At 39.7% G+C, this 16303-nt stretch overlaps 1 protein-coding gene across 3 annotated transcripts in view; it reads right to left on the bottom strand.

Moving 5' to 3' along the window:
* The window catches only part of ATL2 (atlastin GTPase 2), a 56170-nt gene that overhangs the window by 27324 nt on the left and 12543 nt on the right, over positions 1–16303 (bottom strand). For all 3 annotated transcript variants that reach the window (XM_081253519.1, XM_081253520.1, XM_081253521.1), the window contains exon 2: positions 4065–4309. In XM_081253519.1, the coding sequence (XP_081109645.1) occupies positions 4065–4309 (245 nt within the window). The remainder of the gene's footprint in view (positions 1–4064; positions 4310–16303) is intronic.

The following is a 16303-nucleotide window of genomic DNA, read 5'->3' as shown; positions in this document are numbered from 1 at the left end:
CAAAAAATGAATAAATTTAACAAAAGAAGTGTAAAACATACTCTGCAAACTACAAAACATTTTTGGAAGAAATTAAAGAAGATCCACATAAATGGAAAAACATCCCATGTTCAAAGATTGAAATGCTTAATATTAAGATGGCAACACTACCCAAACTGACCTTTTAGATTCAATCCAATCACCAACAGAATCCCAGCTAACCTCCCATAGAAACTGACAGACTAAGTCCAAAAATCATATGGAATTGTAAGGGACCTAGAACAGACAATCTTGAAAAAAGAACAAAATAAGAGAACTCATTTCCTGTTTTGAAAACTTACTACAAAGCAAAGGGAATCAAGACAGTCTAGTACTGGCATGAGAACAGACATACAGACCAATGCAACAGAACTGAGAGTTCAGAAATAAAGCCACATATCTATGACCAACTAGCTGTCAACAAGGGTGCCAAGACCATTCAATGGGGAAAGAATAGCCTTTCCAACAAATGGTGCTGGGACAACTGGATAGGCACATACAAAAAAAAATGAAGCTGAACCCTTACCTCATACCATTATCATTCATTATTATATATTAATGTATTATATATAATTAGTGAATATATGTTACATTAACATATTCATAGAATTATAGCATTATTCATAAGCCAAAAGGTGGAAACAACCCAAATGCCCACTAACGATGAATGGATAAATAAAATGTGATGTATGTATACAATAGAATATTATTCAGTCTTGGGCTTCCTGGTGGCACAGTGGTTAAGAATCCACCTGCCAATGCAGGGGACACGGGTTCGAGCCCTGGTCTGGGAAGATCCCACATGCCACAGAGCAACTAAGCCCATGCGCCACAACTACTGAGCCTGTGCTCTAGAGCTCGTGAGCCACAACTACTGAGCCCATGTGCCACAAGTACTGAAGCCCACGTGCCTAGAGCCCATGCTCCACAAGAGGAGCCACTGCAATGAGAAGCCCACGCACCACAACAAAGAGTAGCCCCCACTCGCCACAACTAGAGAAAGCCCACACGCAGCAATGAAGACCCAACGCAGCCAAAAATAAATAAATAAAATAAATAAATTTATTTTAAAAATAAATAACCGATTAATTCCAACATGACATGAAGGAATTTTATTCTAGAAAAACTTGTAATTCACTTCTCAAGTTTACAAAAGACTGATTTCTTTCCTTCTATATTTCAAGCAAAAACAACCTATTTTCATAATACAAGTAGCAGCTTAAAAAAAAAACTGTGTAGGAAGCTATTTACTTTGCAAGAAAATGAGACCTAAAAATCAGAATTTCCCCTGTAATTTGGAAATGTTTGGTAACAACCTCAGAATATTCTTGGTTTTAAGAACTTAGCTACTGAAGTTTTTGTTTTTATCCAACAGAAAAGAGCTCACATTCAGCTGTTATGATTCCTTTACTAACTAATCAAAATTAAAACACATATCTATTTCTAAATCATGAAGTAAAATATTTACATTTGGCTCCTTTAGTGAACTGCTTTACATAAATTGACTCAGGTCAATACCGAAGACATACGAAATCAGTACAGTAGGAGGTCCTCCTGATGTGAAACCCACAGATACAGTGGGCTGACTGTACTACACCATTTTATATAAGGAACCTGGACATCCAGGGATTTTGGCATCCACTGGAGGTCTTGGAATCAATACCCACCCCAATCCTGCCCCCACTCTGGGATACCTAGGGACGACTGTATAAAGCCACTATTCATCTCCTACCTTCTTCAACTACCAACCCATCTTTGCAGGCATAAAGGTTAATGAAATATTCCAAAACTATCCCACTGGTTTTTCTCCTTTACTTTCATCTCCTAGGAAAAGCATGACCCACCACTAAGTCAGTATAAGTAGAAGCCTGTTATTCCTCCAAATCAAACACTGTTAATGTGATTTTCAATTGACAGAATAAGATTATCTACATCAGGAATCCTATATGGAAACCTTATGAATGAAAATTAATAAAGACATTTAGCTTAGAAACCACTAACTAGGTGTGTAGCCTCAGGTCCTCCTTAACATTCTGTGGCTTCAGTATCTTACCCACAAAGGAGGAAATTCTATTAGTTCAGAGATTACAAATATATGACACGTGTGGGCTGCTACTCCCCCTCTGAACAGCCACTACTAATTGATAAGAGATCAAATAAGAAATGGCACCTGGGCTTCCCTGGTGGCACAGTGGTTGAGAGTCCGCCTGCCGATGCAGGGGACACGGGTTCGTGACCCGGTCCGGGAAGATCCCACATGCCGCGGAGCAGCTGGGACCGTGAGCCATGGCCGCTGAGCCTGCGCATCCGGAGCCTGTGCTCCGCAACGGGAGAGGCCACAACAGTGAGAGGCCCGCGTACAGCAAAAAAAAAGAAAAAGAAAAAGAAAAAGAAATGGCACCTAAGGTGAAACTTGCTAGACAAGTGATCTAAGCTTCCTTCCCCTTCTAACATTGTCTGTGACCTACTTGGAATCAAATACATTTGCAGTGAACAGCTCAGACACAGATAGAAACAATATACACAAGCTAACTTAAGGAGTTAGAGCCTCAAAATACAGAAATTCTTTATCATCTTTAAACGTACAGACTTTATTTTTTTAAAGAATAAGTCACTATTTATACATTTCTCTATTTCAGATGTAAAATTCTGGAAAATAATCAAGTCTAAGTGGAAAAACCTTAAAATACTATATCTTTCTCAATTTCCAACTTGTGTAAAATAGTGTTCTTTATCATGAACTACATTCTTGATACTCAGGCATGCTTGAACATGCCTGAAGAGATCCCTATGGAAAGAATATTGAAAAGCTTCCTGAAAATCAACTAGGAATGTTTGCCTTATTACTTATCTCAAGTAGGATGCATATCCAGTTACAGATTTACACAGAACTTGTAAAGGTGAACACCCTGACAGACATTTAGACAATTATATAATTCTGTCAAAGTGTTATTTCTAGCACCTTCATGTGGCCTTCTGAATGTCTAAAGCCTCCTCCTATAAAGCCCTTCCCCCTAAGTGCTCCACTACAAATTTCCAACTCCTCCTTCTTGGTTCCTATCAAACTCTCATTCCCTCAGCCCAACTTTCAACTGTTAGAAAACTACTCTGACTCCAGCGGAAAAAAAAATTTTTTTTTTTTTTGCTTTTGTTCAGGGGAGAAAGTCAAAGTCAGGGAGGGGGAGGGAAATAATTGTCTGGTACCATCAAAAAGTGAAAATGTGTAGAGAAAGGGTGATTCATCAGTCAAAATAGAAAATAAGTTCTTACTATGGGCCAATTATCGTGCCAGGCATGGGAGATATGGTAATCAAGATAAGGCCCACTCCTGACAGTAAACTAGCCAGGAAAAATAAGTAACTAAAGTAGTATCAATGAAACATAGGACCTGCGCCATATGGTCATAACACAGTCTTAGAAACCAAGGAAGGCTTCCTACGAAAAAAGATTAGCCAACAGTACAGCAACATTTGACAGATAACACGACATACTCGAGGAACTGCAAAAACTATAGTATACCTGACATACAGAGACAAGGGATGAGACTCAGAGATCATGGAAGACCATGGAAGTCACTTTAAGGAACTGAACCTTATCTCAAAAAGTAAGTCTCTGAAGGAGACTTATTTGAGGAGCATAAGTATACCTTTACAGAAGTCTCTATCAGCCTACTTCACACCCACTGTTGTAAAGGCGATTGAGAAGGGGAAGGTGTGAGGAAATAACAAAAAGCAAGAGACTGAACAGTGCTTCAGAGACTTTAGAGTATACTCAGACATCTTAGGTTAGAGCTACAATGCTTGGAACACAGGTGCTCAATCATATGCCTCAATATGTACTACATGCAAAAAGGAATTATGGAGATGAAGAAGAATCAAGAGCTCAAACAAACTTACATTACTGTCTTAACTGAGAAGTCTTATCAAGAACTGTATTTTCATAAAATTAAAGATACAGCTCTTACTGTTTTTTGTCTATTATTTTTAAACAATATTGGTTGGTAATTTTTGTTTTTAACTCAGTTCAATTTAAAAGACACTATTCACCTTGTTATACATATATCTAAGCATGAAGTCCAGTAGAAATGATTTCCCTTTACGAAAAGCTCCTGCCACGGATACCACTACTATGTTAAGATCTCGTATGTGCTCCTGTAGCAATATCTGCTCCAAAGCTTCTTCATCAAGCTCAAAGTTATGGTCATCTTCATGTGCAAGAACAATCTGTACTGGACATGGTTTCTTCATAACCTCATCAGAGTTTACTAGGTCATCATCTTCATAATTCTCACCTAGAGTTAAAAAAGAGAGAAACAGGTTACCTTAATTCCTGCATTCTAAACTTTTCCTAAAGGATCACAACTAAAGCAAAATTTCAAATAACTTCTCCTCCATTATAGGTCATTTGGAAATAGTTACAAAAAGGGATGCTCAAACACACACTGGATTTCTCACTTCCTCTATAATAGGACCAAGAATACCAGTCAGTTTCCTACTATATATAGAGATAAGCAGGAATACTAAGTAAGGCCTCTATCTCAATCAGGTCTTAACAGCTAAATGTGAGCAGCAGCTGTTTTTGAACACCGTATTATTCTATAAACAACTTTTGCTACTGTATGCACACACAAACCAGATGTAGTGAGTGGAAAATCAATTTCATCTAATAATTCAGATTCCAATTTCCCTATAGGCATCACCTGGAAATTACTCCAAGTTACAAAGATTAAAATATACATATAAATTGTAAACATTATTTTTCATTCTGAAACTTCAAGGGTTAAGGTCCTAAGAAATTTCCAAAAATGACACATGATAAAGCTAATGGTTCCCTAATTTAATAAGAGTTACCTAAAAGTATAGCATTCCTTATTAAAACAAAGCACAGGATTAATGTTTTAGTGGAAGACATAAGAAGAACAGTCAACGAGGTGCAGAGATTCATCTGTCTCTAGGGCCCTTTTTCACCAACCACCACAGACACCCCTTCAAAATTATATAGCTCCTAAAAAACAGCTATATAAACTCTTTTGTTCACCCAGCACACCAAAAGAAGTTAACCTTTGCAGAAGAACTTTACTGAATAGTGATGAAGAAATAACTATAGACTATGTAACAGGTGAGAGAGTTTTTTAAAGTTTAGGTTTCTGTTTTGTTTTGTTTTTTTGTTTGTTTTTAAACCCACTTAATAGCTAGTTTCACAGACTATGTACCTTGTCTGCCTTTCTTCTCTATCAATTGCTTGATCCCACTAGCAACACTCCTGGGGACTTTATCCTCTCCCGCATCAACATTTTTAAGACTCTCCCCTTGAGGTTGTCTACTAAGTGCCAGTCTCCAATCTAAGGAGACATACGGTATCTACTGTGTTCAATGCAGTGACAGCCCCTCCTCACCGAGGAGACAGCCAGTCCACTGAGGAGTGGCACATTATTAGTGCACCAATACCTTATCCACACAAACACTATTCTCAGCATGAAGATTATATACCTACATTAATGAATTTTTAATTTCTTTACAGAAAGAAACATCTAGCTTATTTGATTTGCAAAGACTATTAGAGCCTTTACCTTCACATCACAAGGCACATTTAACTGTACAAAGCAAAGTCAACACTATTTCAAAAGGTGTTGCGAACAGTAACAATATAATGTAATATAAAGAGCAGTCAGTTTCAAAGGAGAATTTTTGAAAGTAAAAGCAATCAGTATTTAATTAAAAAGGATATTATCACTGCTTGTTTCAATGCTATACAGATATAGCCAGGTATGCTATTTGAATGCACAAAAAGTAAACCTTCCAGGAAAAGTACAACATAGTTAAATTCCAATTTAATATATTACCAAACAGTATGCAAATTGTGTGATTAAAACCTTCCAAACCTAATTAGTGGTTAAGAATGAACCAGGAGGGGCTTCCCTGGTGGCGCAGTGGTTGAGAATCCGCCTGCCAGTGCAGGGGACACGGGTTCGACTCCCGGTCCGGGAAGATCCCGCATACCGCAGAGCAGCTAAGCCTGTGTGCCACAACTACTAAGTTTGCGCTCTAGAGCCCACAAGCCACAACTACTGAGCCCACGTGCCACAACTACTGAAGCCCGCGGGCCTAGAGCCCATGCTCTGCAACAAGAGAAGCCACCGCAATGAGAAGCCCGCGCACTGCAACGAAGAGTAGCCCTCGCTCGCCGCAACCAGAGAAAAGCCCACGTGCAGCAATGAAGACCCAACAGAAGCAATAAATAAATAAAATAATAAAATAAATTAATTTAAAAAAAAGAATGAACCAAGAAGCAAAACTGCCTAGATGCGTGTCATTTAACTTCTCTATGCCTGCTTCCTCATCTGTAACATGGGAATAATAATAGCACCTACCACATTAAGTTGTCATCAGGATTAAATGATTTGAAATATGTTTGATACATTGTAAGCATTACAGGTGATTGTCATTAAGGTGACAGTAATTTTAAAATAATCAATCCTACAGAAAAGCTTTTATTTACACCTTAAAATGCTAAAACTCTACAGTGACCTTCAACTGACCAGTATAGCTGTGTAACAACATCACCATCTACCTATTTGCAGGCACAAACCTGAGGGCTGTCCATGATACATCCCTCCTTTTCCTGACCCCTAAATCTAACCAATAACGAAGGTTTTATATTTGTCTTCATTCAAAATCTTCTGATACCATCCCTATTCTCATCACCACCATCTTATCTCACTTAAGGTGGTAGTGAACTGGTCTCCCTTCTTGCCCCCTCCTCCAAACCAATCCTCACAGAGTAGCAACTGAATAATACAGTTAAATGTAAATGTGATTAAGTTACTCTCCTTAAAATCACTGCTACAGAGCATTAACAACTAAAATCCGACATGTACCTCATAAAATCCTGTACTCACTGCCAAATCTCTCCTGCCCCATTTGGTGCTATTTTCCCCTGTGTAAACTACAAATAGACAAGCTAACCTTTTTTCAGATCCTTATGCTATTAAGCTCTTTCTAGACTCTTATTTCACCCATGTTATTCCTCTGCCTGGAATACTCTTTCCCATGTTATTCCCCTAATTAATTCCTTAAGTCTCAGTTTAAACGTCATTTTCTCAGGAATATCTTCCCCCAAGGTTCCTAACCAAATTTAGTCCTCCTACACTCCCCCAATCTTAATCCACCCATCATTTGAATATTTATGTAAGTACTTATTTATTACATGTCTCCCCTCCTAGACTGCCAATCCTCTGCTTAAAACCCTCAATTAGTTCCCCACCATAACCAGAAAATAGAGGGGAAAAAAAATCTTCTAAATTCCTTACCATAGCCTCCACAGTTCTGTGTGATCTGGCCCCTGCAATCTGCCCCTCTTGCTGTTCCTTGAACAGGCCAAACCAGAATCTTTGTCCTGTGTTCTCCCCTGTCTGGAATGCTCTGTCCCTAGAAATTTACGTGGCTTGCTCCTCCATCATCTAGGTCTCAGTGCGAATGTTATCTCCTCCATGTGGCTTTCCTCAACCACTCAGTCTAAATTACAGACCCCTCTCCATCACTTTAACAAAACAGGGGTTTTTTCCACAGCCCTTTTCAGTATTTAAAATAACTTTTTTCATTTGTTTACATGTGTGCCTTATATCTCCCCCTTCATAGAAAGTATGTGCCACAAAAATAAGGACCCCAATCACCCTACTGACCACTCTCTTAGTACTTAGAACACGCGTGGCACCTAGCAGGTGCTTAATAAACATTTCTTGAATGAATGAAATTTACATATTTTATTCAGGAGTTTTACACATGTCCCTACCTATTTTATAAGCAAATTTGACAATCACATAATTAGTTTGGGGAAATACTTCCAGCAACTCAAGAGTAGTATATTTATCGCAAAATTACAATTAAAAGTATGAAGTTCTACCAAGCAACAAATTTTAATTAAAAAGAACTCAAAAGTAATAAGTGCTAATGTATCATAATGACCAAATTTGGAGATTGCTGATTTTGTTAAAACCAACAAGTAGTCTTATTCTTAATGTAAAGAAAGCATTAGTTGGTTTCTTAAAAGTAAAAATAAAAACAAAAACAAACCATTTGGCAGGAAATCTTTGCTACCTCAAAATTTCACCTAAATTAATTGACTATAGTGGCCAGTTTTCTTTTATTAGCACGAATAAAGATAGATACTGCAGATATACAGGCAGCATATTTGTCACTATTTCTAGTCAACAAACCTCTAAAGGGAAGTGTAGCGAATATGTTTCATGGGTATCATGGAGTACAATGACATGATTCAGCTAAATTTACTCCCCCATCAGAATTTCCCTACTAAATTTGGACTAACTACAGATAAAGTACTTCATTCATCAAACACTGATATAGGCCACCATATAAAAGAGAATTATATGCAAATTTCTTTAGAATACCTATAAATATTAATACTCTGTGATCACCTACAATTGGAAGTCTTTTTAAATTTAGCATTACTTAAGATTTTAAACTGGAGTTAAATTCTGTATAGAGAATAGTGATTTTATTTCCACTCTTTAATGCCAAGAGATTGCTGGAAAAAGAGATTTCAGTCCTCCAATAGATTTTCCTAATTCACTGTTCCAAGTCAGTTCTCCCAGACGTGGATCTTTCAGGGTCAAAGCTGAAAGACACCTACAGACAATCAACTGTTCCTCAAATATTTCTCCATACCTTAACACTAAGTATACTTAACCTATTCACCACAAGGCCTACAAAAAGACACCGTCTTAGTAAAAAAGTGGGGAAAGAGAGATGACTAGGTGGAACACAAGAGGATTTTTAGGGCCATGAAACTATTCTCTATGATGCTAATGGTAGAGCTGTATCATCATACATTTGTCAAAACCCATAGAACATACAACCCCCAAAATGAACCCTAATGTAAACTACGGACTTTGGGTGATAATAATGTGTCAATGAAAGTTCACTGATTGTGACAAGTGTACCACTCTGGTGTGGGATGCTGACAGGGCGAGAGGCTGCAGGTGTGTGAGGAACGGGGGTGGGGGGGGGTCAGGGGTTGGGGGGTGCGCATGCGTGCGGCCAGACTCTACTTTGTGCTCAATTTTGCTGTGAATCTAAAACGGCTCTAAAAAATAAGTCTATTAAAAAAAAAAAGAAAAAGACACCTGTCTTTTTTTATTGCTATTTAATCAAACTTTATCTTAACTCATACATTCAGCACATATTCCAACAGGAAAATTTACACTTCAGGACTGACTAGGTACATTTGCAAACTTCAATCTTAATCATAAACTATGACAATAAAAAGGTGCTACAAATCTGCATTACAATGTTACTAACATTAGATTACATCAACCCAAAACTAAACTTGTATAAAGAGAAACAAAAGTATTTCACTTTTATTATTCACATTCCAAATAAAAACTTGTAACAAATTTTTATGGATAGTAGCCTGGACTCAGTGCACTCAGTCTATCTATAAAAATTAGCTATTCAGGGCTTCCCTGGTGGCACAGTGGTTGAGAGTCCGCCTGCTGATGCAGGGGACGCGGGTTCGTGCCCCGGTCCGGGAGGATCCCACATGCCACGGAGCGGCTGGGCCTGTAGGCCATGGCCGCTGAGCCTGTGCGTCCGGAGCCTGTGCTCCGCAACGGGAGAGGCCACAGAGGTGAGAGGCCCACGTACCGCAAAAAAAAAAAAAAAAAAAACAGCAAAGTGATATTTTGATGTCTGGTACTTGGACCTCAACATTTATACTCCATAACAAAATGAAAATAGTATCTAAGTATTCAAAAGTTTAATCCAGCACATATTTTAAAAAGGTTATACCATGGTAAACCTATTTGTAGATATTTATTGTAAGAAACAAAGATGCTAACACAGATATATAAGTTGGTTTATCAGTGTTATTTATGGTAGTGAAAATTAATGTTAGATGTCTTTTTTAATATTTATTTATTTATTTATTTGGCTGCGCCAGGTCTCAGTTGTGGCGTGTGGGATCTTCATTGCAGCATGTGGGATCTTTTTTTTTTTTTAGTTGTAGCATGCGGGATCTAGTTCCCTGACCAGGGATAGAACCCAGGCCCCCTGCATTGGGAGTGCAGAGTCTTAACCACTGGACCACCAGGGAAGTCCCTAACGTTAAACTTCTTAAAACTGGAAATTGGCCTAATATATTTTTTTTAAATAAATTTATTTATTTATTTTTGGCTGCGTTGGGTCTTTGCTGATGAGCGCGGGCTTTCTCTAGCTGTGGTGAGCGGGGGCTACTCTTCGTTGCGGTGTGTGGGCTTCTCATTGTGTTAGCTTCTCTTGTTGTGGAGCATGGGCTCTAGGTGTGCGGGATTCAGTAGTTGTGGCCCACGGGCTCAGTAGTTGTGGCCCACGGGCTCTAGAGCGCAGGCTCAGTAGTTGTGGCGCACGGGCTTAGTTGCTCCGCGGCATGAGGGATCTTCCCGGAGCAGGGCTCGAACCCGTGTCCCCTGCATTGGCAGGCAGATTCTTAACCACTGCACCACCAGGGAAGTCCCGGCCTAATATCTTAACTACATGTTGACATGCAGCTTTAAACCACACACACACATTTAAAATATCAAAGATAGTCTTCAACTCAGTATAAAATAAGTGGGGAAAAGGCAAATCACAAAGTAGTACAAATATTCCCCAATTCTGTTTTGCCTTGTTTTTAAAAACACAGGTACACTTGGGAGTTGGGGGGGAGAGAGAAACAACATTTGAGGCTTCTTCTTCCAGTCATTAGAGTAACTGCTACCAGACTGGCCCTCTGCCACAAACTATAAATCTAAACAAAATATATGAGGCACCTGTTTTCAAGCACTGGACAACAGGCAGAAGAGAGTAATCCTTGAGAAAAGGTCACACACACACACACACGCCTCCCATCCACCGCCACACTCTGCTAAGAACAATTTCTTAAACACAGCATGGGGAACCAAAGCACAGGCAAAGATCTGAGTTCAGGACTGCTAAAAGCAGTTGGAAGCTGTGCAGCAGGACAGAGAAAAAGGAACTATGCAGAGGTAGAGCCCAGAAATCCTTGGCCAAGGGTGATGAGCTTCACAGGTGCAGGGGAACACACTGTGCAAGGCTTACCAAAAAATAGCAACTGGGGGCCTCCCTGGTGGCGCAGTGGTTGGGAGTCCGCCTGCCGATGCGGGGGATGCGGGTTCGTGCCCCGGTCTGGGAGGATCCCATATGCCGCGGAGCGGCTGGGCCCGTGAGCCGTGGCCGCTGGGCCTGCGCGTCCGGAGCCTGTGCTCCGCAACGGGAGGGGCCACGGCAGTGAGAGGCCCGCATACCGCAAAAAAAAAAAAAAAAAAAAAAAAAAAAAAGCAACTACAGGGTTGTAAGAGGAACAGAGATACCACAAGTCAAACAGTACTGGGACACTGTGGCATTTTGGCCCAGCCATGATGAATAGATGAACACTTCAGGCATCAAGCTAAAACACCAGAAAGGCCACATCTTCAAATCAAAGACCATGTTCTAGAGTAAGGACTACTGAAGATTCACCCAAACAAAGCCTAATACTAAGACTTGAAAAGAGGGGAGACAGTTTTAGTCCCCTTTAGAGATGTAGTCCCCTCCAGAATCTCCACAATGTGGAACATAAAGTGTATGAACAGAAATTATTAGAAATGCAAAGGAAGAAGAAAATGTGGCCCACAGTCAAGAAAAAAAAGCAGTTGATAGGGTTCCCTGGTGGCGCAGTGGTTGAGAGTCCGTCTGCCAATGCAGGGGACACGGGTTCATGGCCCGGTCCGGGAAGATCCCACATGCCGCGGAGCGGCTGGGCCCGTGAGCCATGACCGCTGAGCCTGCACGTCCGGAGCCTGTGCTCCGCAACAGGAGAAGCCACAACAGTGAGAGGCCTGCATACCACACACACACACCAAAAAGCAGTTGACAGAAAGCAATCCTGGGACTTCCCTGGTGGTGCAGTCATTAAGAATCCGCCTGCCAACGCAGGGTACAAGGGTTCAATCCCTGATCTGGGAAGATCCCACATGCTGCGGAGCAACTAAGCCCGTGCACCACAACTACTGAGCCCACATGCCACAACTACTGAAGCCCGCGTGCCTAGAGCTTGTGCTCCACAAGAAGAGAAGCCACCGCAATGAGAAGCCCGCGCACCGCAACAAAGAGTTGCCCCCACTCACCACAACTACAGAAAGCCTGCGCACAGCAACAAAGACACACACAGCCATAAATAAATATATAGATAGATAGATAGATAAATAAATAAATGCAATCCTGCAATGGCCCAGATGTTCAACTTAGCAGATAAAAGCTTTTAAGAAGACATTGTAAATATGTTCAAGGATTTAAAGGAAAATAAGTTCTTAATAAGTGAATACTTAGGGAGCCTCAGCCAATAAATAGACTATTAAAAAACAAATGAATATTCTAGAACTGAAAAGTACAATAATTAAAATGAAATATTCACTGGATAGACTTAACAGCAGATTGTAAACAGCAGAACAAAGTGTCAGTGAACTTGAAATCACACCAAAGTTCTCTAATTCAAAGAAGAAAAAAAAAAGAATGAAGAAAAACTAACAGTCTCAGGGACCTGTAGAGCTACATCCAATATGCAGTTAGAGTCCCAGAAGGAGAACAAAGAGAAAAAATACTGAAAAAATATTTGAAGATATAATAGTCAAAATGTTACTAAATTTGATGACAGAGACTTACAGATCCAAGAAGCTCAGCAAACCTCAAGTAGGGTAAACACAAAGAAAACCACATCAGTCAGACTGCTAAAAACCAAAGGTAAAGGGAAAATTTTTAAAGAAGTGGTGTGGTGGGGACTCCCTGGTGGCGCAGTGGTTGAGAGTCCGCCTGCCGATGCAGGGGACACGGGTTCGTGCCCCAGTCCCGGAAGATCCCACATGCCGCGGAGCGGCTGCGCCTGTGAGCCATGGCCGCTGAGCCTGCGCGTCCGGAGCCTCCGCAACGGGAGAGGCCACAACAGTGAGAGGCCCGCGTACCGCAAAAAAAAAAAAAAAAATCTTTAGTCTTTTAAAGACACAAAACATTCATACAATCTGTTATTTGCTTCAAAATAGTCTGGTAGGGAGGCTGGCTATGGAAAATAGATATAGCAAAGTGGCCATTACATTGATAATTGTTTAATTTGGGAGATGTATATACACAGGGTCCTTATGTTGTTCTCTTTACTTCTGTACATATTTGAAAATTCCATAAGAGTAAGTGTGTGTTTTTTTTTTAAGTGGTGAAGCTAACAAAGGCTTTATTAGGAAATGAAGTAGATCTAAGTTCGAAAGATAGAGATACAGGCTACAGCTATTAGAAGCGAGTAAAAGTCTCTCAAATATTCTAGAACACTGCTTCTCAATCTTTCTTCTGCTTCCACAGCATTTTAGTGATTGGGAGGGGCAGGAGGGTGCTGTGAAGGATCAAAAGAAAATGTTATCAAAATATACAAGGTCAAGTGACTATAAAATTCTGAACCCTCCCCATCACTCCCCTCACCCCACTTCTCCAGAAATACAGTTCTAAACACATATCAATTCTTGCCTCCTAAAAGCTGGAAGAAAAAACCCTATCCTAAGAAATGTATTACTAGTTGGCTAACTAAAAGAATATACTCAGTCTTTAGAAGGGAGAACTGAAAAAAATCAGGTTTAAAATCAAATGCATTAAACCCCTAAAAAGAAAACTTTAGGCCCAGATGGCTTCACTGGAAATTTGGTGAACTACCAACCATTTAAGAATGAAATTATACAAATTCTACACATGCTTTTACAGAAAAAAAAGGAAAGGAACATTTTCCAACTCATTTTATGTAGCCAATATAATTATCCCAATATCAAAACCAGACAAAGACATTACAAGAAAACCAAACTACCGACCAACATCCCTCATGAACAGACATAAAAACCCTTAATCAAAATCCAGTATTCAGAATACATAAAGAACTCTTACAACTCAATAAGAACAATTTTTAAATGGCAAGAGATGCTTCAAAGAAGATACATGAATGATCAATAAGCACATGAAAATATACTCACACCATTAGATGCTAAGGAAATAAAAATTAATACCACAATGATATACGACTACATACTCACTGAAATAGCTAAAATTTACAAGACTGACAAAAACAGAATTGGTGTGAAACAACTAGCACTCACATATATTTCTGGTGAGAGTATAAAACGATACAACCAGTTTAAAAAACTTTCTGGCAATACATTATATAAAGTTAAACACATACCATACAACCAGCAATCACGCTCCTAGGCACTTAAAAGAGAAATTAAACATATGACAACAAATAACTCAAACACAAATGTTTGTATATTGGAGAAGGGGACATTTTTTAACTCCTACAAGAGTTTTAAGTTTTAAGCATCGAGAGACTATGCATACGCTCCCTAGAATGTCAAGAAATTTTAGGACATTCAAGTTCTAGTACAGATGCTTGAAAATTAGCCTCAATAGAGCTGGAAGAACTGAGGCCTGGATATTGCCCCACACCGCCCAGGTGACCCAGCAGATCTGTGACAATGTGCATGCTGTGAGCCACAATAGTGCTTGAGTCTCAGCCAGACTTCCCAGCATAAACATGGCTGCTGCTTCCCTTTCCACCTTCTAAATCTCGAATACATTTCTCTTTCAGCCAATTCCAACTCAAATCATTCAAGGAAACATGTTTCTGGCTCAGCTGATCTCACACAACCCCAAGTCACCATAGTAAGTAGCAGACGTTACAAAATCCTATAATCCATAGTCATAAACGTATATTTCTTTGAAGCTCATTGATTCCAGATAAACCTGGGTACTAATTTAGACTTTACCGGCAACCAGCATGTCAACTTTAGGAAGTCACTTAAACAACTTGACTTTAAGATACTGCACTGGCTAATTAAGGACATTTCAATGATATCTCTAAATTGCTTTCCAACTCCATTATGTCCTGACTCTAAGATCTACCTTATTATTTTTTAATTTAAAAGAACTGAGTATAGAAAATTCAACCAATAAACATGATCTTTGATCGTTGTGCATACCTGTATGTTAGTTCTAAATGTATGAAGTTTCACAATACTTATTTTTTAGAGATACATACTGAACTCTTTGTGGAGGAAAAGACATGATGTGTGGGATTTGCTTCAAAATAATAAGTGAAAGAAGGAAGTGCCAGGGAAGAAAGGGAGTAAACATGAAACATAATAGGCCATAGGGACTTCCCTGGTGGTCCAGTGGTTAAGACTCCACACTTGCACTGCACGGGGAGCAGGTTCGATCCCTGATCGGGAACTAAGATCCTACATGCCACACAGTGTGACCAAAATAAACAACAACCAAAAAAAGGCAAAACAACATAAAAGGTGAATTCTAAAGGGCTTCCCTGGTGGTGCAGTGGTTAAGAATCTGCCACGTCCGAGCCCTAGTCCGGGAAGTTCCCACATGCCGTGGAGCAACTAAGCCCGTGCACCACAACTACTGAGCCTGCACTCTAGAGCCTGCGAGCCACAACTACTGAGCACGCATGCCACAACTACTGAAGCCCGCGAGCCTAGAGCCCGTGCTCCGCAACAAGAGAAGCCACCGCAATGAGAAGCCCGTGCACCAAAACAAAGAGTAGCCCCCGCTCACCACAACTAGAGAAAGCCTGCGCACAGCAACCAAGACCCAACACAGCCAAAAATAAATTTTAAAAAAAAATCAATAGGCCATAAATTAATAACTGCTGAAGCTCATAACTGTTGAATGTGGGTAATGGGCTCATTACACTATTCTCTCTACTTCTGTATATGTTTGAAATTCTCCATAGTAAAGTGTTTATAAAAAAAATTAGCCTCAATACTTAAAATTAAATTTAATATATCACTCACAGGGGCTTCAGAGATTATGCAGCCAAATTCACTCTTTTTAAAGATAAGGAAAACACAAGACTAGACCACTGTTTGGAGGGAGAACTGGGCGTGGTCTTATTAATTTAATGTTATTTCCTCTACATTAGTGCTTCTCAAACTTTTAAAATGCATACAAATCACCTGGGGATCTTGTTCAAATGAATGTTCTGATTCAGGAAATCTGGGATGGAGCCTGAAACTGCATTTCTAAATAACTTCACGGTGATGCCAACATCAATGGTCCCCTGAACAGAGTACCAAGGATCATGATATTTTACAGGTATTTAGTACATAAAGATCGTTCAGTTAATTTTACTTCATGTAGTTTCTAGTGATGCTGTTTTCATTGAAGGAAAAAAAAAAGTTTTCAAGCTAAACTATAGTCCTCCATTTTTCCTA

This window comes from Mesoplodon bidens, assembly GCF_964165515.1.
Source record: "Mesoplodon bidens genome assembly, chromosome: 14".
NCBI classification, from domain to species: domain Eukaryota; kingdom Metazoa; phylum Chordata; class Mammalia; order Artiodactyla; family Ziphiidae; genus Mesoplodon; species Mesoplodon bidens.
This window is presented reverse-complemented; position numbering and strand designations above follow the sequence as displayed.